Raw genomic sequence first — 27,970 nt, forward strand, 5'->3', positions numbered from 1 at the left:
ATATAATCCCTTGAGTAAATAAATTGCCCCTGTTGGTTATTTCATAAAGGAAAGAAATTGGTTGGTATGTAGGTGCCAAATTAGTTGCTCATACTGACCCTGTGCAGCTACACCCAAAAAGATTATTGGTTGAACTATCCCGATACTTGGTAATCAAAAAATGGATAATGATTTTCGAATGAAGAGGAGTATACACAATTCCTTCAACTAGTTTTGCATCAAAACGCTTCATCAGGAGAATGATCTATAAAGCAGAAATACATTTGAATAAAACATAACAGAGCAAGAGAATATATATAATCTTTTTGGGTGTAGCTGCACAGGGTCAGTATGAGCAACTACTTTGGCACCTACATACCAACCAATTTCTTTCCTTTATGAAATAACCAACAGGGGCAATTTCATAGTCATAGCCTGGGCTGTAGATACTAACCCTTCACCATCAGTGAAGGAACACATCCTAAATTGGTTGGACACCCTACTATAGTAGTTGTCCTACCTTACCTTCATAGACTGAGCAAACACTAGCCAGCTCATACCCAGGTGGGGCTGATCAGCAACTAAAGTCTCAATGAGCCCAGCCCTAGAGACCAATTTAAAACAGCCTCTAGAAGAGGTGGTTACCAATTAACCTGGAGGTAAATAGCTACTTGCAGGCTTTAAACAAGCAAGCATGTAGCTCTTGCATAGGTTTGCACAGAAAATCCTCAATTAAAAGGATGTAGGAAGCGATTTATGGTAAATCACCTTTAGATCTGCCACTGAGTGGATTGTAGCACAAACCAACATAAAAGGTTTTTCTTACCTCCTACACTATAATATAACCGCAGTGTAAAGGTGGAGTGGGAGGTTGGAGCTTATGAAAGTTACCTATAGCAAGCAACCCCCAAAAGGAGGATCTGTAACAAGGGAAACCCTACTGTGCCACACAGAAGCCTGGTCCCTGCCCATCGTTGAATGTTAGGTCAGCTTTTAAGCATCTTGAACAACAACTTCAGATTCCTAGCAGCTGGGCTAATAGGGCCGGTAACCTAGTGCACCTGCTGACCAGGGGAGCTTCTGAATCCACCACCCACTGCACAATTAATAACTTGTTCAGTGATATACCTGGCCTGTAAGTAATAGTACCAGGTCCCCTCTGTTCGCTATATTCATCCCTACTAATGTACCACAACTGGGCATGTAGGGAGAGGCTGGCAACCCACTGTTGCGATAACCACAGTGTCTCTGCTGTAAGAGGGAGCTGTGGCTGGTGGTTTTAGCAGTAGCCTCTGGGCTATTTGTATCCCGACCCCAGGTTCTGCACTGCACCAGTCAGTATACACACGGGGAAGCAATGCCTTACCTACCTCTTTCCCATCTGAGGTGGTTTAGGCACACTTGTTCCTCTGCACCACCTGTCCACCATACAGCCTCTCTGACGTAAGAGGGAGCTGTGGCTGGTGTTTTTAGCAGAAGCTTCTGGGCTATTTGAATCCAGACCCCAGGGGAGATTATCTGAACTGCCCAGAATCCATCTGGCTGGAATTGGGGATTTTGCAGCTAAATTCCCAAGGCAAAGGAAAGTACTCACCGTTGTATTCTTCCCCTTTTGCCACAGCCACCGGGCTTGCTTTTCCATCCTTATGGTCCACACGCAAGGAGGATAGTCGCCAAAGTGCCCCCTCAACTGCTGTCCCCATAGGGAGGTGCAAGGTTAGGCTGTGTCCTGCACTGTGCCAGTCAGTATATACACATGGGGGGGGGGAATGCCTTCTGTTCCTCATTCCCATCTGAGGTGGTTTAGGCAGACATCCACCATAGTGAACTGGTGCCTCCTCGCGCTAGCGAAAGGAGGATGTGTGCTCCTGCTCCTGCTGACTCTCAGCCTTCCCTCCGGGGTAAGAACACCGCCGCCATTTCCCCAAAGTTTGAAAATGACGCAGGTGCTTGACACAGCGCCCTCTCCAGCAGCCCACGCGAGCTACCGGGGGCCCAGGAGTTGGGGACACGCTCCCCCCTGGAAAGAACCGATGGCCAGCACCCCCTTCTGAACAGACGCCTGGACAGCTAAGGAGGGGAGACAGGATAATGGCCCCTGAATATCTGGGTACACCACTGTACCCAGGGTCCTTCAGCTCTCAGGGGGGCTCTTCCAATTTCTGCTGCCGCCCCTGAGGAAAAGATAGGGGAACCCCCCAGGAAGGATAAGAATATCCTACTGGACCCAGAAGCTTCCCAAGCTTGTGGTCCAGCTCTCCAGGGGGAGACCACCAGCCCCAGGCTTCGGGTCATTTGGAAAAAAACAAACAGTTTTGCTGTGTAAGGAGAAACAATATCAAAAACTGAGGATCAAGGGGAAGGGTGGGGACTTAAAACAGCTGTTGATTGATTGTCAAAATAAAAAGGGGTAAAACCGCGCTGGGACCTAAAAACAATGCTCAATGATGAAAGTAAAAAATTCAAAATAAATTAAATAATAAAATGAAAATAATATTATAAATTACAGTGAATATTGAAAAATGTAAGGCTGCTGCTCTACTGTGGGATACATACACAACAACAATGAAAATGAAAGAAAAGAAAAGGAGCTGCTCCAATAAAAAACAGCACTATATTCCCAGACTTATTACCTTAATAAATGTCCATAGCAAGAGGATCCTGGTGTTGAAGAAAAATCACTTAGCTTCAAACCGAACACACCACAGTGATTACACACTTTCTTATCGCTAATGTGCTCAACCACCGACAAAGAGATGAGCTTACCAGATGATAGAGCGTAAGGAGCGTTATGGTAACAAACCAATCGCAACCCCTCGTCTACACCAGATGCCTTGTAATTCAGGAACAAACGCTCCATATGCTGTAGGTCCTTAGGATGCCCACGCTTTCACTCACACCCAATGAATATGTTCAGAATATAAAGAGAGAGAAGCTTCTCATAGTGTAAAAAACTTCAATACTCTTTTAATTATAACGAAAATGCACTTACATAAAAACACAGTTAGATCGCATAAGTAACAAGCCGGCTGGCAAATCGGGAGCCCGTCCTCCTCTTGTACAGCATGGTGATGTCACAGCATGCCCTCCCATACGTGTTTCGTCAGACGTGACGCGTTTTCAATGGGGAACGGGCACGCGGCAACGCACCACCATTATATAGAGTCAGACCTCATTCTAAGATGTAGAGGTCCGGCCAAAGAAACCATCGATTGATTGTATTTCCTGTAGGGAGGAGCCTCTCATCTCTCAGGTGTGCCGCCCTGGAAAATGACTTCAGAAAAATGTTTTTTATATACAGTACAGACCAAAAGTTTGGACACACCTTCTCATTCAAAGAGTTTTCTTTATTTTCAGGACTATGAAAATTGTAGATTCACACTGAAGGCATCAAAACCATGAATTAACACATGTGGAATTATATACTGAACAAAAAAGTGTGAAACAACTGAAAATATGTTTTATAATCTAGGTTCTTCAAAGTAGCCACCTACTGTCCTGTTGAAAAATAAATGATGGTCCAACTAAACGCAAACCAGATGGAATAGCATGCCGCTGCAAGATGCTGTGGTAGCCATGCTGGTTCAGTATGCCTTCAATTTTGAATAAATCCCCAACGGTGTCACCAGCAAAGCACCCCCACACCATCACACCTCCTCCTCCATGCTTCACGGTGGGAACCAGGCATGTAGAGTCCATGCGTTCACCTCTTCTGCGTCGCACAAAGACAAGGTGGTTGGAACCAAAGATCTCAAACTTGGACTCATCAGACCAAAGCACAGATTTCCACTGGTCTAATGTCCATTCCTTGTGTTCTTTAGCCCAAACAAGTCTCTTCTGCTTGTTACCTGTCCTCAGCAGTGGTTTCCTAGCAGCTATTTTACCATGAAGGCCTGATTCACACAGTCTCCTTTTAACAGTTGTTCTAGATATGTGTCTACTGCTAGAACTCTGTGTGGCATTGACCTGTTCTCTAATCTGAGCTGCTGTTAACCTGCAATTTCTGAGGCTGGTGACTCGGATGAACTTATCGTCCGCAGCAGAGGTGACTCTTGGTCTTCCTTTCCTGGGGCGGTCCTCATGTGAGCCAGTTTCTTTGTAGCGCTTGATGGTTTTTGCCACTGCACTTGGGGACACTTTCAAAGTTTTCCAAATTGTTCGGACTGACTGACCTTCATTTCTTAAAGTAATGATGGACACATGTTTTTCTTTACTTAGCTGCTTTTTTCTTACCATAATACAAATTCTAACAGTCTATTCAGTAAGACTATCAGCTGTGTACTGTATCCACCTCCTGCACAACACAACTGGTGGTCCCAACCCCATTTATAAGGCTTGAAATCCCACTTATTAAACCTGACAGGGCACACCTGTGAAGTGAAAACCTCTTCAGGTGACTACCTCTTGAAGCTCATCAACAGAATGCCAAGAGTGTGCGAAGCAGTAATCAAAGCAAAAGTTTTGATGTCTTCAGTTTGAATCTACAATTTTCATAGTCATGAAAATAAAGAATACTCTTTGAATGAGAAGGTGTGTCCAAACTTTTGGTCTGTACTGTATATATTTTTTGGGGATATTTATTATAGCAAAAAGTAAAAAATATTGCTTTCTTTTCAAAATTTTCGCTTTTTTTTGTTTATAGCACAAAAAAATAAAAACCGCAGGGGTGATCAAATACCACGAAAATAAAGCTCTATTCATGGGGAAATAGTTTTGTTTGGGAGCCATGTCGCACGACCGCGCAATTGTCAGTTAAAACGATGCAGTGCAGAATCACAAAAAGTGCTCTGGTCTTTGGCCAGCCAAATGGTACGGGGCTTAAGTGGTTAATAGAAATAAGAGTGATGTCATATGACCCCCCCAGAATCCTTCTCACCTCTCTGGTCAGGTATGTGTTTTATTAATAGAGATAAGAGTGATGTCATGTGACCTCCCAGAATCCTCCTCACCTCTCCGGTCAGGTCTGTGTTTTATTAATAGAGATAAGAGTGATGTCATGTGACCTCCCAGAATCCTCCTCACCTCTCTGGTCAGGTCTGTGTTTTATTAATAGAGATAAGAGTGATGTCATGTGACCTCCCAGAATCCTCCTCACCTCTCCGGTCAGGTCTGTGTTTTATTAATAGAGATAAGAGTGATGTCATGTGACCTCCCAGAATCCTCCTCACCTCTCCGGTCAGCAGGTAGATGATCTCCAGGGTGAGGTTTAGTATTTTCTCAGTCATGTGACTCCGGTCCTCCTCCATCCTCATTGGTGGAGTCATTTGATCTATACAGGTCTCCTTGTAGACGGATAACTTTGGGAAATGAAAGTAATAATTATTTGGATGGTATTGATCACATAATAGGATATGGGGGGGGGGATAATAGGGTTGCTGTACATTTAAGAACTACTGCCTTCATGCCCCTCTAAAAATGTCCCCGTCTATTTTGTGTCTGCAACATATTTCTTGATCAGTGAGATGGTGAGGTGAAGGCCCTTCACTTGCTGGCAGGAGTTATTTAACAAGGTCATAAAAGTAAGTGCAGGTGGGGTGGGAGGACCATCAGAGACCCCTATGAGCCCTAAATCCACCTCTTACCTGAGAGCCTTGCAGCCTGACTACCCTCTTAGGCTGGATTCATACCAATGCATTTTTAGTGCTTTTTGCATTTTGCAGTTTTGCACTACAGAACGTGTTCCATAGGAAACCATGTTAAATGGACTGTAGTGCAAATATGCAAAATGCAGGAAGAACTAAAAATGCATAGGTGTGAATCCAGCCTTAGAGGCCCCCACAGCCCTTCAGCCCCACTAACCTCTCAGAGTTGTTCAGCCCTATTATTTCCTAAGAGACCCACAAAGTCCTTCAGCTACACTTCCTCCTCAGGGGTCCTAGAGTCTTTCAGATAAAGTAAACCTTCAGAGGCTTGCAGAGTTCATTAGTCCCACTACCTCCTCAGAGACCCTACTTTATTCAAAACCATGCGATCGGCGCAGGTGAGCCTTGTGTGCGAGATCAGTGGAGGTGAAACTACCAGGTAGCAAAGGTCGTACTAGCGATAGGGCTCTGCTGTTCCACTATCATGGGGGGGGGGCAAAGAGATCAGGAAAGGGCCCCACTGCAAAAGTAAAGGGCAACAGAATCAGTGGAAAGGGCCCTAGGACCAGTGGAGCCCTTCATGGTTTCTTGCACCAGGGCTTTGAAGGTTCTAATTATGCCTCTGCTCAGAACCCTCAGTATTTTCCTCCCTCTGACAATGATGATGGAACATATTCTTCATGGCAGGCTGGGGAATGTTTTCTTCCTCTGACCAGCAATGTAAGGGGCTCTATGCTCCATACTCATGAGCACTACATTCAATCATTGTATTGGCTATCCGTCCTTACTTTCTCTCCCCTCAGCTTGATGAAGGAGTGCGGCTGACTCACCTTCTCAGCCCGTACACTCACAAAACCGGTCACAGCATGCCAGTGACGTCATCATCCTCCGCCTGTGTTCCTCCACCTGCTCTATCCACAGCAGTTTCTTGGATTTGACAGCTTCCAGTGTCTCAGCCGGCAGGATGCGCAGACTGATCTGATGACTCCCACTCCCTGGATTGTTTTATCCATCGCACTTTTTGTAACCTTTGAAATGTGAGTTTTTTAACTTTATGTGATTAAAACTGTTTTTAAATCTACACCCAGAGGCGCCTCTCCTTTTGTGTATCTTTTACAGTTTGGAACATGGTTTCTGTTTCCCTTGGGGCTGCCCTGTGTGTATGAACTCCCTGCCATCGGATCCTCATCTCTAACTAAAATCCTTTATGGACACTTTATATTATATGGACTCTGTTTGCTTAAACAGCATGTGTATATAATCTCAGGCTACCTAATCTGTGTGTGTAAAAAATTCTTAGGCCCCTTTCACACTGGGGCGGATTTCAGGCGTTACAGCGCTAAAAATAGCGCCTGTGTAGCGCCTGAAAAAACCGGCCCCTTTCACTCCAGTGTGAAAGCCGGAGGGCTTTCACACTGGAGCGGTGCGCTGGCAGGACGGTGAAAAAAGTCCTGCTAGCCGCATCTTTGGAGCGGTGAAGGAACGGTGTATTCAACGCTCCTAAACTGCTCCTACCCATTGAAATCAATGGGATAGAGCGGTAATACCGCCGGCAAAGCGCCGCTGCAGCAGCAATTTGTGGGCGGTTTTAACCCTTTTTCGCCTGCTAGCAGGGGTTAAAACCACCCCGCTAGCGCCCGCAGACTGCCGTTAAAACGACGGTAAAGCGCCGATGGCCGCACCGCCCCAGTGTGAAAGGGGCCCGCATTTACTTGTATAATAACATCATTGTGTTGGCTGCATAGTATAATGATTGCCCATTGGCTGCCTGTGTAGTGTAATAATTGCCCTTTGTAGGCCATGTATGGTCAGGATGGTCATTGTCTTGTCTATTTATTGTCAGTGCTGTTTGTTTAGAGGACCATATTACTAGAATTTATCTCCAAAATGAAAAGAATGTTCCGCCCCCATAAATAGGTGAATGTTCTGACCCTGAAGGGGTTAATTTACAAATAAATGATGGGGCAGCGCTTGCACTATGGACAAAATATCTGAATCCACAACATAATAGTTCCAATAAAACTTTCTGATAACAAAGTGTCAGACAACTCCTGGGGTAACCTGGCAGCACTTACAAACCCGGCTGTAGATGACTAGATGTGCTGGGCTCTGTAGTCCCACAAAGTTTATGGTGCCTGTGAAGCAACAGACGCCGCTATAGCAGTAAATAGGGAATACTGACATAAGGAGCAGAAGAGCCAATCCACTGCCAGAGTACTCCGGCAGATGGCGGGCCGGATTCCCCTTAAATGTAAACAGAGAGGGCGCCTCTCCTAACCTGGTGATGTGTTTGGATTGGAAAACACCAATCATTGTCCAGGAGGGCTACTGGCAGATGAAGAGGTTAAAATGCGCTCCTACCCCCACCCAGATTCCTTAACCATTTATAGCCCAGAATTACATCTTCTATATCATCATATATCACTAAATTCATACAAAGCTTTATTTGTAATCATAAATAACTGGTGGAATTATATAAATATGCATAAAACAGATAAATCAAAAGCAAACAGCCCAATATCAATATTCAGTCCAGCTGGAACAATTGTATTCAGCTGAAAATTCCATTTTGATACCCATCTGGACGTCTTTTTGATAAAATTGTCCCCACCACTACAGGTTCTCCATCTCATCCCCCCAAAATCCCTTTCAGTGTCTCTGGAGGGGGCGCTGATCATTACCATGTAAAACCTTACAGAAATCTTCCCTAATCCCGACCTTTATTATCATTTCATTCCCCCCACATACAATGTCTGCAACCGACATTTACTGACATCAATAACTCCCCTCGTGGTACAGACTAAGGATGAGCTCCGGCGTGTTCGCACAGCCCACGTGCAGAGCCCGCTAGGAAGTCGGCATTGTGCTAATCACAGGCAGTGAGACATTGTCCCAATGTGCGGCTGCAGAGATGGGGAAATGTCTCACTGCCTGTGATTAGTGCAGCGCTGCGCCGACTTCCTGGTGGGCTCTGCAATTGGGGTGTGGGAACACACCGGAGCTCATCCTTAGTACAGACCATAAATTCCCTCATTATTTATATACGGGGATATTCTACATTTTCACACTATATATGTGTGTATCATCATCTGCTGGAGATAAAAGACATCACAGTGACTATGGAGGAAGAGGACGGACATGACGGGGGGTTACTGGGTGTAAATAGAAAATAAGATCTTATTACCTCCTCTACTGCCCCTTCCGACAATGTCTTCTCTATACTTCCTCCCGACTCACCTCTCACCTGGAACTTCCTGTCTGTACCTGACATCACTTCCTGTCTTCCATAGAGACTTTCTGGATATGAGTGAGATGACCACGTTGTGGAGTTTAGAGGAATTGCAGCCCCAAGAAATGTCTCATATTAACCATTCCCTTAAAGAGGAAGTAAACTCTCCCACTCTGATGCTTTTTTTCATTTAGTCCATTATAATAAGTAATTATCAAACTATAGCCACTGTAATCCAGCCCAAATCACATATTACTTACTGTTTAAAGAAACTTTAAAAATCTCCAGGGGTTAGGCAGCGCCATCTTAAGTATTGTTTTATGAGTCCACAGTGGAGTGTATTTCCTCCCTTACATTGAGCACTTCCTGTACTGTTAACCAAGCCTCCTTCTCAATCCAATGTTTCTATGGCAACCCTGCTTCCCTGTTCATAGCTGACTTGTTTTATTTCATAGTATTTACTTGTGCTGATTACCTAGTGTTTGCCTGTATGAGTCCTATCAGCTTCAGCTGATAAGACTGCAGTTATTTCTGTCCCATGCCCTGCTTTACTCTGTATGTGAGGTCACATGGTGTGTAGAAGGAAGCTCTGAGTGATTATGCAGCCTCCTGGGAGTTCAGTGCTGTGTGCCGTAGGAAGTCCTGATAACAGATAGATAAGACATAGAGAGTGTGCCATAAATCAGGGGAGATCTGGGCATGCTCAGTGACGTCATTCTAAAGAACAAAAAGGATTACAACAATACTAAGCAAGTAAGGAGATATCTACAAGCAGTGTTCATTAGGGATTTTTATGCTGATTTACATGGGACCAAGTTGTGGGGGAGGGTTTACAACCACTTTAACCACCTCAATATTGGACACTTTCTTTTTTTTTTTTCCATAATTTTTTCTTTTATCAAAAGAGAACATAACAATTAAGATTGTTGCAAACGGTACATATCATTGTTCTAAAAAAACATTGTAAAGGCATATAAAATAGGCTTCGTTCAAATCTTGATAGCCCAATCCAGCCTACCCTGAATGGGTTCACGCTGTAGGTCTGGGAGGCCACCGCTAAGGATGAGTTCAGGCGTGTTCGCATACTCCACGTGCAGAGCCTGCCAGGAGGTCGGCGCATCACAGGCAGTGAGACATTGCAGAGATTGGGCAATGTCTCACTGCCTGTGATTAGCGCAGCGCTGTGCCGACTTCCTGCCGGGCTCTGCGCGTGGATTATGCGAACACGCCTGAGCTCATCCTTAGTCGCCACATTGAGCCGCTAATCAGCCTGTACAACTATAAGTAAGGGAATAACATTGGGAAGGGGGAGGGTAACAAGTGTAAGTGCTTTGTAAGAAAAATACCCATTTCTACCTGAATTCACAGCACCACTCAGCGCTCGTGTGACTCCTTGCTGATCCCTCTCCCGATCTGACAGCTAGAGTGGGAGGGGCCGAGAATCCCCCGCTGACTTCAGTGGTGAGGAAAGGAGGAGAGAGCCAAGACGTCAGCCGGGGAGGACAGGAGCAACAAGGAGTCATCTGAGTGTCCAGCGGCGTAGAAATGGTCAAATGTTTTACAAAGCACAGACACTGCAGCATAGGATGCTTTCTAACAGAGGGGATTGCGTGTAATTTACACTGTAATTTCAGCTGAAGGAGGGGGGCACTGTTACTAGCTGACAGGCAGGGAGGGGGGGAGAGCAGAAAGGAGAGCTGCGGATGAAGGGGGCACATAAGCTGACCACATTGTCAGGGCTCAGCAGCCATGATAAACTGTGGTCAGTTTACAGGGGGAGGGCAGAACCAGGCAGGATCAGCCAGGTATTTCAGGTTATACAGGGTGTCAAATGACAGCACAAGCACTGTGCTGTTTAACTTTAACATTAGGGTCACAAAGGCTTTAAGGTTGAGGTTACAGTAAATGTCCGAGATGGAATAAGCTTGAGTGAAGATAAAACGCTCTTCCAGTAACAAATGAAATCTTTTCGTCTGGTCTAGGCAGCATGATGATGCATATCTGATGCATTCCCAGTGATGAAATAGGTGGTGGGTTGGAAATGAAAAGTCTTTTGCCAGAGTTTGGAAGGAGTATAGGTTACCAGATTCCATATCAAATAACGAAGAAACCAATGTTAATCCTCTAAGTTTCCATGTCGTGAAGGCCCCATGTTGCATACCTTCAGGGAACATCGGGTTACCCTGTGATTGAGGCTGTCCGGCCTTTGATAAAACCCAATTGCACAGGGTGAGTCAAAGTTGGGAAAATTTCAGCCAAGCGTGTGGTCACAATCTTGGAAGGTATTTTCATATCTAAGTTTAATAAAGAGAAAGGTTGATAGGGCCCAGATTCTTAGGGATCTTTGCCTTTCTTAGCTAATAGTTTAGTATATGCCTGATTGCCAGTTGGCAAATAGGTGCAGTCTGACCAAATCTTATATACATGTAGCACAGGCTCCTGAAGAGCACACGCTATGTGTTTTGTCATTTAACTTTTCCCTTGAACCGCAGTTTGGTTTTGGATTTAATTACTCTAAATTCTGACCTCAGTACCCGTCTGGCTGGACTGCATGGTGTTCTGCCTGACCATAGGTGGAGCTGTCATCCCTGGCAGGGTTTAGAACGCCGTCTAGTTAGGTGCATTAAAAGTTTATTCTCTCTCTGAACCAGCCCAGTGGGAGTGTCACCCTTGCTGTGCATTCTGGGAAAGGGTACTTAAGGTGCTGACGTCACGTGCTTTGGGGTTCCGGTCCAGAAGTGCTTTCTGGCTGTTTGGTCTTGGTCCTCCTGACCAGCCCCCAGGGCTCTCATGGCCTGGGGTGCGGATCCACCCGACTCCAAGTCTCGGGGCTGGCTGGCCTGAGGCAAAGAAACTGAAAGAAGGATTCAAAGGTGGTCTGGTGCCGTCTCGATTTGTGGAGAGGCCCAGCAACTGTGGAAGCATCCAGGGGAGGACTCTTTGGGAGAAAGAGTGGTATCGCCGGACCGGCTGCAAGACACTGGTACCATACGAGGGTTCTCCGAGTTGTCTACACCTTTCAGTTTTATTCACGTGTTCTACAACTAGTCTGTGGTGAGACTTTATGCACGTTTTCTATAACAAGTCGGTGGCAGAGACTTGGTTTGATTTGAGCACCCTGTTGGCTGCTGGCCCTGGTGAGAGAAGGACTATCCGATAAGGGTGAGGATCCAGCTGTGAATGGCTATTCTCTGGATTTCCTAGTGTGAGAGACTTTTTTCCTATTTGGCTTAGCACTAAGAGTACCTTAACTTTCCTACCTAAGCCCTCTAACCCTACGTTGAGAGACTGTGTTCGTTTACCCTTTTTTGCATAAAAAATACTTAAGCAGATCTAGTGTCAGTCTCTACAGTTCTTGGGCCATCTACCTCGGGAAACCCCTAGACACACGTGAGGTCAAGAAGATAGCGGTAAGCCCAATTAAATCAGCCGCTCCTTCGGGGGTCAGTGCTACATACATCTGCCAAAGCTTGATGAATAATGTCTTTATACCATTTAAAGAATTCCCCAGTGAACCCGTCAGGGCCAGGGGATTTATTGTTTGGTAAATTCTGTATATATTCCTTATTTCATCAGAGGAGATAGTAGGGTTGCCCCCTAATCTCTTTAAACCCGAACACATATGAATTACATGGGTTGTGAGGCTAATTTAATGCAGATAAGGCACCAAGTGAGCTTAATTACCAACTTAATCAGCCATAGAATCTGAGCAATTCATATCTGTTCGATTTTGAAGGTATGAGGTGGCAAACCTAGGAGATGGCATATTTAAAGTGATTGTAAAGTCTCATTTTTTTTCTCTAAAAATACCAAACATGTTATACTTATCTGCTCTGTAATGGTTTTGCACAGTGCAGACCAGATTCTTCTCTTCTTGGGTCCCTCTTTGGCTCTCCTTGCCCTCCAAACTGTAGCGTGCCCCCACAGCAAGTAGCTTGCAGTGGGGCACCAGAGCTGAGTCACAGGTCTGTGTGTCCATTGAGACATGGAGCCCTCATTCGGCCCCCCCTCTCTCTCCTGATTGGCTAACTGACTTGGATTGACAGCAGCAGAAGCCAATAGTGCAGCTGCTGTGTCTCAGTCAATCGGGAGGAGAGTCCTGGAAGGCTGAGGCCCTCGTGGACATCGCTGAAAAGAGATGGGGGCTCAGGCAAGTATTAGGGGGGCTTCTGCACACAGAAGGCTTTTTATCTGAATGCATCTTCTGCCTTTACAACTCCTTTAAGAGTGCTAGTCAGGAGGACGCTATGGTAGGGAGCGTCCCTGTCTGTACATGACATCAGTTCCTGTCTGTATCTGACATCACTTCCTGTCTTCCATAAAGACCTCTGGGTAGAAGTGAGATCACCACCTTGTGAAGATCAGAGGAACTGCAGCCCTGAGAAACGTCTGGTAGTGTGAACACGGCCTTGTGCTGTGTGTGTATGTACTGTATATCCTTATAGATGGGTCATCTCCACTCCCACCAATGGGGATAGAAATATATTACTGCTCGGGGGGGAGACATTTTGGTCCCTTTGATTTTGCAGTTAAATTGATGTCAGATTTAGTCATGTAGAACATCTGTTATATGGATACAAAGAGCCCCAGCCAAGAGTAAAGGGTGGAAATGGCTCCTAATCCCCAGATTTGGGCAATTATGTCACCAATAGTGATGGACGAACTTCCGACGGGACGTTTCGCGATCGCGGCCGATCGTTCGCGAACCGTAACGTTCATGGCGGGCCCCATTGACTTCAATGGGAGGCGAACTTTTGCAAACCTACAGGTCAAATTTGCAGCCACAAAATAATTAATAGCTGTGCAAACATAGTCCCACCACATGGCCAATGATATAACACATGTATGAGGTGAATCTGGGATCGACAACTACAAGCATTCTTTTTTTTATATGGGAAATTGTTGTGACAATTCAGGACTGTGGAGCGCATGAAGGCAATGGAGGAGAGGGAAGGTCAGGGTAGGCAAAGAAGAGGTTGCAGGAGATTATCACCAGCAGCGTGACATACAGCAATGACACCTGCACCGTGATAGAGTCATCTGACACCAGCACCGTGATAGAGAGCACTGACATCAGCAGCGTGACATACAGCAATGACACCTGCACAGTGATAGAGTCATCTGACACCAGCAACGTGATAGAGAGCACTGACATCAGCAGCGTGACATACAGCAATGACACCTGCACCGTGATAGAGTGATCTGACAACAGCACCATGATAGAGAGCACTGACATCAGCAGCGTGACATAAAGCACTAACACCAGCACCGTGATATACAGCACTGACAGCAGCACCGTGATAGAGAGCACTGACATTGTTGAGGAATCAAATGTACATAATGATAATCAGAAAATGTCTATTTGCTTATGTGTATACATGTTCCTTACTTATTATGTAGTATACAGATTGACCCTGTTCTGCGGAGCCAAGATGGCGTCTACCCCCCACATCCCACGCGTGCAGAAGAATGTATTCGAGATAACAGAACCAGCTTCAACCAAGCTTCAAGCATCAAGTTTCTTCATTTTTTTATATTGTAACCAATAAGATGTACCAATTAGACTGACATAGTAATGACGTATATTTCTGTATAAAATATTAACACCGCCCACGAATAAATCAGTATTTAGAAGTAGCCTGAACTGAACATATCTCAGAGAGTGTTTACTTCTAATGTGCATGCACATTTATACTTTTAATTAGGAATAGCAGCAGATAACCAAGAACTAGTTTATAGTTCTCATCCATCACAACTGGCGCCCTAATCTGTGGGGCTTCAGGCTTCAATCGAAGGGAGACCGCATTCCAGGACCGAACAGCTGGCCAGATCAGAGAAGGGGGTTAAGCGCGCAGCCCTAACAGTACGGTAAGCATATTTATCCTTACCATTTGTACGACTTCTCTGGTTTGCCTGGTTTATTTGGTCTTGTTGGCTCCTTTTGATTGTTCAAAGAGGCAGGTAACTTATTTCTCGCCTGAAGCTGTTTTAACGAACCTGCTAATGGTTTTCTGCTGACTATTATCTGTTCAGTGTCTGTCATTCTGAAGGATTGCAAATTTAGCAGACTGAAAGTGCAGCTGCAGGCGTATGTCCATCCTCACCCCTAGATTGTGTCTCTGGTGGTGGGGTGGAATTCTGCAGGCATTTATAGACGGGGTTACTCGAGGTTGGCTGTGTAGGACCTCTGAGGGTTAATCTCAAACTGTGAATTAGGGCAGTTTGAAAGAAGGCTTGCGGATGTGGCAGCCTTGCAACCGTCTATGAATGTTCTGCTCGGGAAAGCGTTCCTGAGGGTTTAGCTCAAACTGTGAATGAGGGCAGTTTGAAAGAAGGCTAGCTGGAATTTGGCAGTCTTGTGACTCAGGTGAGCTTTTCCCGAGAGCTATCTTTGCAGTTCAAAGAGTGTCAGGTGTCATGTCCTGTGTGTATTTGTCCATTACTGTTTGATATACAGGAAGAGGGTGACAGTGAGAGAAAGTGGCTACCTGAAGGATCAGTTGGGCCATAAGCCACTGCTCCACACCACCTCTGACGTGCTAGTTTTGACCCTCGAACAGTCAGGAGTGTGCTAGGAGACAGATCTCTCGCAGGGATGCGAGCCCCCACCCTAGGAATTCTTTGATAAGACAGCAGTCAGAGGAGTATTAACCACTTTGTTGCCTGTATTCTCCTCTTAAGCCGTCCGCTGAGAGAGAGAGAGAGAGGAGAGAGAGAAGGAGAGAGAGAAGGGAATGCTAGAATGTGATATTAAGAAAGGAGAAAAGATGTTGCAAGAAGCAGAAGAATGGCATGTGCTGATAAGAAAAAAAAGTAGAGTCTGTGTGATAACGGCTTATTGGATGTGGCAGAAGCATGGTACAGGACGGCAAGGTCATTGCACAAAGAAGGTTGGATAGAAGAGGAAATCAAGAAAGATGCGAATTTTGCTATGTATGTGAATCACAGAGTTAATAATCATGTGGCTGTACCGCCCCCATATACAAAAACTGGAACGAAGGAGGAGAGGGACAACTAACGCCCACTCCCTTCTCACCACCCCAACCCGAGCATAACCCACTGTGACCACTCCCAGGCGGCCATCTTGGTACACCCAAGCCCTCGCTTCAAGCACAGCCCAGTGCACTTACTGCCGGCGTCCATCTTGGTACACCCAATAGGCCCAGCCGTGGCATATAACCAGTTCTTCCCATTTTAAACCAGGATGGTTCCTACCACACACCTGTCTTCCCTAATATGGAAGCACTACCTTCACAGGCCGGATATGTTAATGATGAAGAAGCGTGCGAGTGGGAAGACCAACAACAGGCACCAAGGCCACCTGCTGATTTAACCCCTAATCCGGCTCCGGACTCACAGTTCCGGGAGGATCTCAAACGTATGCTGACAACCATAAAGAACAGTGCCCCTTCCCTGCCCCAACACCAGTCTCGGTTACCAGAAGGGGCACTGGTGATGTATGTCGCTTTTACTCCATCACAAGCAGCAACCTTAGTGACAAGTCTGCCTGACCCAGAGAAACAGCCAATGCTCTTCTACCGCAGGATAGTGCAGATACAAGAAACTTACTCAGCTGCCTGGAGAGACTTGATCAGCCTATGCCAAATTAAAGCAGGACATGTCTTTTGGCCAGTCATGCAGACAGCCTTCAATGATGCCTGCCTGGCAAGTGCCACTTCTTATACCTCAGGCTTGGAGTTCTGTGCACAACTCCGCGACTGGGCAAAGGAGAAATTGGCAGATCAGACCACCACAATCCAAGATATTGCCCAAGATAAAGGGGAGTCTGTGGAGAAGTATCATGCTAGACTCATACAGGCCTTTGAACATCTGGGCTTCTCCCTCTATGAAAAGCCACACACACACACATGTTATCATCTGCTTTTGTCTCAGGACTCAGAGAGGATATCAGAAAAAGCCTGATGGTGGCCCACCCTAAATATCGCTCAATGAAAATGTCCAATTTACTGTTGGTGGCCAGAGGGATAGAAAACCAAAAAGGAAAAAAACCAACGCCCCTCATGGTAACACAAAACGAAGATCCTGCCTACACTCGTCCACCACCACTGCCCAATACCAGGGAAAAGATCATCTGTTACAACTGTGGGAAGCGGGGTCACATCAGAAGAGTATGCAGAGCCCCAAGACATCTGAGACATGACAGGGATCCCCGCGAAGGGCAACGTGGACATGGACCTTCACCACCACGCCCCAACTCATGCTAGGAAATGAGAAAACCCGTGTCACCCCTTATGACAGTGTCCTCAAATGAGACTGGGGGACCCCTAGAAAAGGTCACGTTACCTATACAAGGAAAACCTACCACTTTTCTCATTGACATGAGTGCAGCCAGGAGTGTGTTGAGGGCTGAGGACCTGCCTGATAATTCTTTCCTTTCCACTATTGATGTTTCCTGCGTGGGAGTGGATGGGGTGCCCCGCTCCAGTCCACTCACTGAGCCTCTCCAAGTGTGGACATTTCCTGATTTGCTTACCAGATTTGTGGTGTCCTCTACATGTCCCTTGAATCTACAAGGAGCTGATGTGCTGTCCAGACTACAGGCTTCAATCATTTTCACACCTATGGGGGGGGGGGGGGGGGTGAGGTTACATACTCCCCTATCCTTGGAAGACTCATCTGCTTTGTATTCTCTGCCTCTCCTGATGACACTTCATGAAGCAATAACTCCAAGTTCAATACCAAAAGAAGTACTTGACAGAATTCCTGCGTGTCTATGGTCCACAGGCCCGGAAGACATTGGTCACTTAAAAGTGCCACCAGTTTCAGTCAAGCTCAAAGAGGGCGCATCATTGCCCGGAAACCACAATACCCACTTAAGTTGGCGCAATCAGAAGCTATCTCGAAACATGTAGCTGCCTTGGTCCAGAATGGGGCCTTGATCCCCTGTACCTCACCATGTAATACACCTCTTTTTCCTGTCAAGAAGAAAACACCTAAGGGAGAACCTGACAGATACAGGATGGTGCAGGATCTGCGAGCAATTAACGAAGTCACAGTGTTGGACACCCCAATTGTGCCAAATCCACATACCTTATTATCAGCTGTACCTCCAATGGCTGAGTACTTCACTGTGGTGGACCTGGCAAATGCATTCTACAGTGTACCCCTGCATCCTTCCTGCAGGTACCTCTTTGCCTTCTCCCACGAAAAGAAACAGTATACCTGGGCAGTTATGCCAGAAGGGGCACAGAACTCTCCAAGCTAGTTTGCAAATGCTACGGCTATCATCCTTGACACATAACAAGAGGATCACCTGGAAGTGATTCTCCTCCAATATGTTGATGACCTTCTCCACTGTGCAGCTGACTTACCCACTGTTGAAGTCACCTCAGAAAGCCAGTTGGGCTATCTTGCCACACAGGGTTGCGAAGCCTCAAAGCCCAAATTGCAGTGGTGCTCAACATCTGTAATTGTTCTTGGACACTGTCTTGTCCCATGGGACAAGACACCTCACTGAAGACAGGGTGAAAGCAATCTCTGACATCCCACTGCCACAAGGCCAGAAGCCCCTTCATTCCTTCCTTGGACTAATTTCCTATTGCAGAGCATGGATTCCAGAACTCTCCCTACTGATGCAAGCTTTGTATGATGCCCTGAAATCAGACCCCTTCCAGATGTTTCCTGAAGCAATATCCAACTTTGAGGCCTTCAAGCACACCATCTCTGGCGCTAGGGCTCCCAGACTACGACAAAACGTTCAAGCCCTTTGTATCCGAACATCTGGGACATGCTACAGGTGTACTCGCCCAATCACACAGCATCTGCCTACGCCCTATAGGATATTATTCCTGTCGGCTGGATGCGATAGCAAGAGGAGGCCCATCGTGTCTGTGAGCTGTCTTTGCTGCACAAGCCTTGTTTGACAAAACTTTGGACTTGGCTCTCGGACTCTGCCTCGTTCTGCTTGCTCCCATGACATTGCTCCCATACTCCACCAAGATCCAGCCGAAACATCTGTCCATTGCCAGACACTTGAGACTCCTGTGTTCCTACCTTCTAGACAGCATTACTCTATTACGTTGTCAAACACCGAAACCTACCACCCTTCTTCCACTTCTCGAGGGGGGTAAGGAGGAGGAGTCGAGTCTTGACTTGTCACCCCATAACTGCATCGAACGAATGCGGCTGGAAACCACGCATCTCCCCACTGTGAGTGAAATACCCCTGCAGGATCCAGGTCACCACTGAAAACTCGGTTCTCCAAACTGAAACCTTACCGCCGGTGATGTCTGCACAGGTGGCAGAGCTGCAAGCACTTACTACAGCATGTAAATTGGCAGAGGGAAAAAGAGCCAACATTCATACGGACTCAAGATATGCTTTCAGCGTTGCCCATGATTTTGGTGTTATCTGGAAGGACAGAGGGTTCCTGATGGCTGCAGGAACACCTGTGAAACATAGCTCAGCCATCAAGGACTTGATGGACGCCCTGCTTCTCCCAACCCAAGTGACTATTCTAAAGTAAAGCACACGACAAACTAAACTCGAAGGAAGCTCGAGGCAATCTAGCCGATTCAGCTGCCAAACAGACAGCCAGTGTTCCACGGGAAGTGGACAGCAGGGTGGTAGAAGAAGACCACTCCATGCTTATCCTACAGACTCTCCCAGTGGACAGAGTTTATCTGAAATAATTACAGGAAGTAGCAAGTCCGGATGAGAAGGAAAGCTGGAAACGGAGAGGAGGAACTCTCAGAGATGGACTATTCGAGTGCAACAAGAAGCCTTGTCTACCCAGGAGTATGTACCCAGCCATGGTGCAATGGGCAAATGGAACTGCCCACTTGACAAAGACTCTTATGAACTTATGAGTTACTTCATTGACCAACAACTTCTGCAGATCATGCACTATCTGCGACAAATGTAACCCAGAATGTACAGAAAAGGCACAGAAGAAGCACCTGGCAAAAGCTCTATACCCCTTCCAGAGGATACAAATTGATCACTCCCAAATGCCAAAGGAGTGACAGATTCGAATACGCCCCCTAGTGGAGGTGGACATGACTGCCAGGACCACAGCTAAGGAACTACTGAGTGAGATAGTATGTAGATTTGAGGTCCCAGAGGTGATAGAGAGCGATCAGGCCCAGTCTTCACAGCAACCCTTACAAAAGATTAGGGCAGCACTGGGGGTTCAGTTGGCTCTACACACCTCTTACCACCCTCAAAGTAGCAGGAAGGTAGAAAGGATGAAAGGGACACTAGAAAAACAGGATGTTAGAAGATGGCCCAAAAGACTAACATGAGTCGGCCAGACAGTTTGCTCATTGCCCTGTTCAGTGTCAGACACACACCCCGGGGGAAATATGCCCTATCCCCTTATAAAATTTAGTTTGGTTCAGCCCCAGACTTGGCTGTTACTTTCCACAACAGTTACAGTTGCAATCTGATGTGTTGACTAATTATGTAACCGCATTATCACGAGAATTAACCCAAATGCATGTCCAGGTGTTTTCTTCCATTCCAGATCCTGAATTAGATACAGGAACACACCAACTACTGCCTGGAGATTGGGGGCTGGTAAAGAAATTTGTGAGAAAACATTCTCTTGAACCCAGATATGATGGTCCATTCCAAGTTTTGCTGACCACAGCCACCTCAGTGGAATTGGCCGGGAAGAACACCTGAATACACGCCTCCCACTGCAAGAAAGCTCCACCCCCAAGGACAAGATCCCGCCCACTTCATGACGACCATGCTGCATATCCTTTTTCTGTTTGGTCTAGGGGGGGAGGCCCAGGAGGGGGTCATCACAAAAAATGATAACATAATTACATTTTGGTACAACTCTTCAGGTACACATGTGACCACCTTTACCTTTGATTACTGTGACATAGTACCTTGTCCGTTTGACTCTCTCATGGCAATGCCATTGGTACAGTGACATCCCTGATGGTAAGGATATACATGTGTGTTTTACAGACAGTTACTGGGGCCAGAATTGTGGTTCCTGGGAGGGACAGTGGGTTGGAACATAGGACCAGATTAGAGGGTATCTGGACCGGTGAATGTGCCCTTGAAAAGGTGATTACGCCCCTCCATATCCTAGCAGAAGATACCCCTGATACATACACTGACCCAGCATATAGTCAGAGGAGGAAGCGAGCAGCTCTCTCCGGAAGCTTTGACCCTCATGTGTACATAGATGCTATAGGGGTCCCAAGGGGGGTCCCTGATTAATTCAAAGCCAGGGAATTGCTGGCCAGTTACCCCCCACTTCCTACATGACATTCCAGAACCGGATGGCCTTAGACATGGTGTTAGCTGAGAAAGGAGGTGTCTGTAAAATGATAGAAAAAACGGGGACCTGTTGCACCTACATTCCTGATAATACCGGCCCAAATGGTAAAATAACTTTAGCTATAAAGAAATGAGAAGATTTGTCATTGGAGTTGAAGAAGAACTCCGGTATTACAGACCCATGGGATCAATATTTTAGCTGGATGAGTGGATGGCAGAAGGTGGTCGCCCAGATAGGGGTAACGGTACTAATAATCCTGGTTCTCTTACCCCCCGATTGTATGCTGTATTCTACCTTTCGTAAAGAAGTTAATGAGCAAGGCTGTAGACAACAGCCCACCTACATTTCTCCACCAAGAAGAAGAGGACCCTCTTATGATGGAGGATGACAAACCCTTCACTCCTCTACAGTCACTCCCTGTCCATAATCTCACAATCCTTTAGGGGTTATAGGGATAGATAGCACCTGATTGCCCTTCTCCAGCTGTATCGAGGGGGGTAGTGAACTAGTTGCTGCCCAACTCTATATACAGCTTAAAAAGAGTTGCTGAGGAGAATGGGCCAGGTGAGTAGGACCTTTAGATGAGGGACAGAAGAAAATAGCCATTTTAGGGGGGACTGTTGAGGAATCAAATGTACATAATGATAATCAGAAAATGTCTATTTGCTTATGTGTATACATGTTCCTTACTTATTATGTAGTATACAGATTGACCCTGTTCTGCGGAGCCAAGATGGCGTCTACCCCCCACATCCCACGCGTGCAGAAGAATGTATTCGAGATAACAGAACCAGCTTCAACCAAGCTTCAAGCATCAAGTTTCTTCATTTTTTTATATTGTAACCAATAAGATGTACCAATTAGACTGACATAGTAATGACGTATATTTCTGTATAAAATATTAACACCGCCCACGAATAAATCAGTATTTAGAAGTAGCCTGAACTGAACATATCTCAGAGAGTGTTTACTTCTAATGTGCATGCACATTTATACTTTTAATTAGGAATAGCAGCAGATAACCAAGAACTAGTTTATAGTTCTCATCCATCACAACATCAGCAGCGTGACATATAGCAATGACACCTGCACCGTGATAGAGAGCACTGACATCAGCAGCGTGACATAAAGCACTAACACCAGCACCGTGATATACAGCACTGACAGCAGCACCGTGATAGAGAGCACTGACATCAGCAGCGTGACATACAGCAATGACACCTGCACCGTGATAGAGTGATCTGACACCAGCACCGTGATAGAGAGCACTGACATCAGTAGCGTGACATAAAGCACTAACACCAGCACCGTGACATACAGCACTGACAGCAGCACCGTGATAGAGAGCAGTGACATCAGCAACGTGACATAAAGCACTCACACCAGCACCGTGATATACAGCACTAACACCTGCACCGTAAGCAGCCCCAGGAGGAAGTCAGCATAGCACAGGGATGGTGGGAGCCCCTCATAATGAGCATAGCACAGGGATGGTGGGAGCCCCTCATAATGAGCATAGCATAGGGATGGTGGGAGCCCCTCATATTATGCACAGCAGAGGTACAGCCCCAGGAGGAAGTCAGCACAGCACAGGGATGGTGGGAGCCCCTCATAATAAGCAGCCCCAGGAGGATGTCAGCATAGCACAGGGATGGTGGGAACCCCTCATAATAAGCAGCCCCAGGAGGAAGTCAGCACAGCACAGGGATGGTGGGAGCCCCTCATAATGAGCATAGCACAGGGATGGTGGGAGCCCCTCATAATATGCACAGCAGAGGTACAGTCCCAGGAGGAAGTCAGCACAGCACAGGGATGGTGGGAGCCCCTCATAATAAGCAGCCCCAGGAGGAAGTCAGCACAGGGATGGTGGGAGCCCCTCATAATAAGCAGTCCCTGTAGAAATATGACACCGCTCAACCTCTTCAAAGAGGAGGGTACGGGCATATAGTACGGTGTGCTTTTTTTGGACAAGGAAGTGAGCCAAATGAAGAAAGAAGGTCTGTGTGCTTGATTAAAAAAAATGTTTATAGACATATACATGGTCTACTGGTCACATGTGTTGAATTCCTCCAAGATCCATGAATTATTCATTTTTAGAAATTTGAGGTAGTTAACACTGTCGTGAGCTAGGCGGGTACGCTTATCGGTCACAATCCCCCCTGCTGCGCTGAACGCCTTTCAGGCAGGACACTGGATGAGGGGCAAGCCAACAGTTCAATTGCAAATTGGGCAAGCTCTGGCCAGAGGTCAAGCCTGCCCACCCAGTAGTCCAGGGGTTCATCACTCCTCAGAGCGTCCACATCGGCCGTTAACCCGATGTAGTCGGACACCTGGCCGTCTAGGCGTTCCCTGATGCTGGATCCGGATGACACCTGTCGATGGGTCGGCTGAAAGAATGACCTCATATCCGAAGTCACCAACACATCTTCAAACCGGCCTCTTCTTGCAGGCCCTGTTGGATTGGTACCTGCAACTCCTTCTCTGGGAGTGGGAATTGCTCCTCTGCCAGCGCCCGCAAAAGCAGAATGCAGCATTTCTCGAAGCAAGGCCTGGAAGTGCTCCATTCTGCCAGCCCTCTGTGACGGCGGTAACATTTCCGCCATTTTGTGTTTGTACCGGGGGTCTAAGTACGTTGCCACCCAGTACTGGTCCTTGATCCTTATGCTTTTAATACGGGGGTCCCTATTAAAACACTGGAGCATGAAGGCCCCCATTTGCACTAAACTGGAAGCGGTGTGGTGGCCTGGCTCCTGCTCATCATCCAGGATAATGTCGTCCTCTTCATTCTCCTCTCCCCATCCACGCACAACAGGGATCCCAGAAAGGTTTAAAGCATGCTCTTCTTGCTCCTCCTCATCCGCCCCGGCACCATCCTCCTCTGACTCCTCTTCAGACTCCTGTTGTTGACTTGTCTCAGATAGAGTAGCCCCCCCTGGGAATTTATCCAGCATTGCGACTTCCGCATCTTCCCGCTCCTGCTCCTCCACGGCTTGATCAATGACACAATGCAATGCACGCTCCATAAAGAAGGCATAAGGTAACATGGCACTGATGGCGCCATGGCTGCAACTGACCAGGAGATGCAGCCAAGCCTCACGGAGGACCGTATGATAAGTATCTTTCATATTCTTGTATTATATGTTCTGATTGTAAGCTTTGTGATATTGTAATGTCTTTTTAATACTTTATGTTAGCTTTCCTAATTTCTTGGGAAATAAATAAGATAGTGTTTTACTAGCAGCAATGTAGTAGTTTTCATAAGTAACTTTATATCAGTGTGCCTAGTAGGGTTTTATAAACGAGATAACTATGGGAAGAGACAAGGTAATAATAGTTTGTAGAGCACAGAATATCCTTCATATCCCTCTCTTTCCATCAGGAGGTCCAGTCACGAGGGTCGGATAAGTATACTGCTTATATTGTATTCTGATTGTATGCTATGTATTCTTGTAACTTCTATTGATACCTTATGCAAGCTTTCTTATTTCCTTGGGAAATAAATGAGATTTGATTGATCCTAGACCGTGTATTTGGTTTCATAGCTAATTGTTATAGTATTGTGATATTAACGATAGCATGCGCTCAGAGTTTAGATAGACTAACTAATCTATAGGGACTAGACAAAGTAATACATAACTGATGATAATAGGTTGTATTTATCAGTTACTTCATTTGGATATGAAAGACATTCTGTGCTCTACAAACTATTATTACCTTGTCTCTTCCCATAGTTATCTAGTTTATAAAACCCTACTAGGCACACTGATATAAAGTTACTTATGAAAACACACACATTGCTGCTAGTAAAACACTATCTTATTTATTTTTCCCAAGAAATTAGGAAAGCTAACATAAAGTATTAAAAAGACATTACAATATCACAAAGCTTATAATCAGAACATATGATACAAGAATATGAAAGATACTTATCACACGGTCCTCCGTGAGGCTTTGCTGCACCGGCTAGGCTCAGACCAGGAGAGGGTCTTCACCATGAGGTTTAGGCCGGGGCCATCACCCAGAGTAGGCCGAACCACCAAATGGCAGGCTCTTGCAGCAAAAAAGAGAGAGCATTGTCTGTGTGTGAGCCTTTTCATTCAAACATACACGCCCACTCGTAGCCACCCCCATTTGCCTTCCATCCAATAGATTTCGCCAAGAGGTATTCCTTCACATGTATGTCCATTCTTCAGGAAGCATGCTGTATTGTCTACTATTGATCAGTGTCTCTATTAACGATGAGCCATCTAGCTCGCTCTTGCTCCCTTTGAACAACAACAAAGGGAGTTGTTCACAACATACAACATAAACAAAGCTCACAAATGACTGTTCATTGTCTCTGGAAAGGATGTATGAAGTCTGGCAGTGGGGTGATTTGCCGGATCATTTGTCAGTAGTGCTCACACCATGGCTACAGAAGTCCTCCTCTATCTCCCGCTGTTCTGCCTCCAAGTGCCCTGTCCATGATTCCAGCATGTGCTCCAACAGGAAGACAAGAGGGACAGTATCATTGATGCATGCATTGTCGCTGCTCACCATCCTCGTGGCCTCCTCAAATGGTGACAGGACAGTGCATGCATCCTTGATCAGTAGCCACTGGTGTGGCGGAAAAAAAGCCAAGCTCCCCTAACCCTGTCCTGGTGCCATACTCACACAGGTACTCATTGATGGCCCTCTGCTGTGTGTGCAGCCGCTGCAGCATTGCCAACATTGAGTTCCACCTGGTGGGCCTGTCACAAATGAGGCGGTTGGTGGGCAGGTTGCATTCCCTTTGAATGTCAGCCAGCTGAGCACTGGCATTATATGACCGGCCGAAATGACCACAGACTTTCCTGGCCTGCCTCAGGAGATCCTGTAAGCCTGGGTACCTGTCCAAGAACAGCTGCATCACCAAATTCAGGATGTGTGCCAAACATAGGTCAAGTGTCCCCGGAGGGCAGAGAGGAGGTTGGTGGCATTGTGGCATACAACCATTCCTGGCTGAAGCTGGCGTGGTGTCAACCACGTCTGAGCCTGCCCCTGTAGAGCTGATGGAATCTCTGCCCCAGTGTGGCTCATGTCCCCTAAGCAGACCAACTCAAACACTGCATGGCATGTTTTTTCCTAACTTCTTCCATAGGTCCTTGACCGCTTATGGAGCACCACTGGTTCAGAGGACAAATCTGCAGAGGAAGAGGCCATAGAGGAAGAAGAAGAGGAGGGGGTGGAGGAAAGAGCTGTGGCAGAATCACCACTACTAGCATTTTGAAGGTGTGGTGGCGGAACAAGCTCCAACAATACTGCACACTGTCCTGCATCCTTCCCAGCTGCCAGCATAGTTACCCAGTGCGCCGTGAAGGAAAGGTAACAACCCTGCCCATGCCTGCTGGACCATGAGACAGCGGTAATATGCACCTTACTGCTGACCGCCCTGTCCAACGAGGCCAAAACATGCCGGAAGAAAGCCGGAATTGCCTTCTGTGAAAATAAATGGTGTTTTGGAACCTGCCACTGAGGTACAGCACATTCCACAAATTCACGGAAGGGGGCAGAGTCTACCAGTTGAAAAGGCAGCAGTTGCAGTGCTAGCAATTTGGCAAAGCTAGCATTCAGACGCTGAGCATGTGGATGGCTGGGACCGAATTTCTTTTTTCGGTTTAGCAACTGGGGTAGGGAAATTTGCCTGCTAAAATCAGATGGAGGTGTACTGATAGCAGATTGGCTGCAAGTACTTGGGACACATATTGCTATACCTTGATTCCTCTCAGTGCAGGTTTTTGAGGGGACTGGAGGTATAGTGGGGTTGGAGATCCCAGATGAGGAGCAAGGAGAAGTCTGCCTTTTTCTTTGATGTGCGTCTTTCAAGTGCTGTTGCCAACGGACTGCATGGGAGGTCATCATATGTCTGGTCAAGCATGTGGTGCCCAAGCCGCTGCTGTTCTGGCCACGCTTGATCCGCTTCAGACATAGGTTGCAAACAGCAACAGTGCGATCTGCTGCATACGTCTCAAAAAAGGCCCACACCAAGGAACTTTTTAAAATCAGTGGGGAGTCAGGAGCGCCCTTCACTTGCGGAGCTCTGCGGTGTGATGCAGTAGGGTGGCTGCCCTTAAGCTGCCCCCTAGAGGACATCCTGCCTAGTTGGAGTTGTGCCTCCTCCTCTCTTCTATCAGGCACCCAAGTAGAGTCAGTGACCTCATCCTCCCCTCCCTCCTCATCACTGGAGCAAACTTGGCAGTATGCGGCAGCTGGGGGAACATGACTGACAGTTTCTTGCCCTTCTTGGGCACCCCCTGTCTCTAGGCTCACGTTACTCCCTTCCTCAACCTGGGAGCCAACATCAGAGCCTTCTAATCACTGTGCATCCTCCATCAGTATGTACCCGACACTGTGGTCAAATAGTTCGGGGGGCTCCTCCATGCATGATGGTGGGGCTACGGAAGGAGTGACCATGGACAAGGAGCCGGTGGAATAGGCCGCTTTAGCAGCTGCATTGGAAGGCGATCTCGCAGTGCATTATGCGGCGTTCCGCAGGTGCTCTAATTTCCTGCAAATGCCCCATAATGTTCTAAATTCGGCAAAGAGGCAAACACCCTATGTTCAAGTCGAACTCATGTTTCGACCCAAACATCAAGCTCATCCCTATTCAAGATGCCCAGCATTTGCAGAACACTGGGCATATTTGTAATCCAGTGAAGAATGTCCAGTATTAGCAGTGCTCTGAACATATTTGTAATCCATGGGTGAGATCACCTGCAGTGGAAGCCACGGTTAACGGCACATGTAAAAAAGTCAATGAATTGCAGGATACATATAGGTGTCTGCCCCTGCGCTGGTTTGGGCAGCTGGTGAGCAGGTAGCAATACTTGACACAGCTCCAGTTGGTTGCTATGGGCAACAACACTTACTTTTATGGTACTGTATAGCAGGCAGAGCAAACAA

The 27,970-nt window shown here is 46.6% G+C and overlaps 1 protein-coding gene across 1 annotated transcript in view; it reads right to left on the reverse strand.

Annotated features, from left to right (window-relative positions):
* Nucleotides 1-27,970, reverse strand: part of LOC143986874 (uncharacterized) — a 259,820-nt gene that overhangs the window by 38,067 nt on the left and 193,783 nt on the right. Inside the window, 2 exon segments of the mRNA XM_077485281.1 lie at nucleotides 5,148-5,276; nucleotides 8,746-8,802. Coding sequence (XP_077341407.1) covers nucleotides 5,148-5,276; nucleotides 8,746-8,802 — 186 coding nt within the window.

This window comes from Lithobates pipiens, unplaced genomic scaffold (assembly GCF_037356315.1).
Source record: "Lithobates pipiens isolate NorthernLeopardFrog02 unplaced genomic scaffold, aLitPip1_a1.2 Scaffold_18, whole genome shotgun sequence".
NCBI classification, from domain to species: Eukaryota; Metazoa; Chordata; class Amphibia; order Anura; family Ranidae; genus Lithobates; species Lithobates pipiens.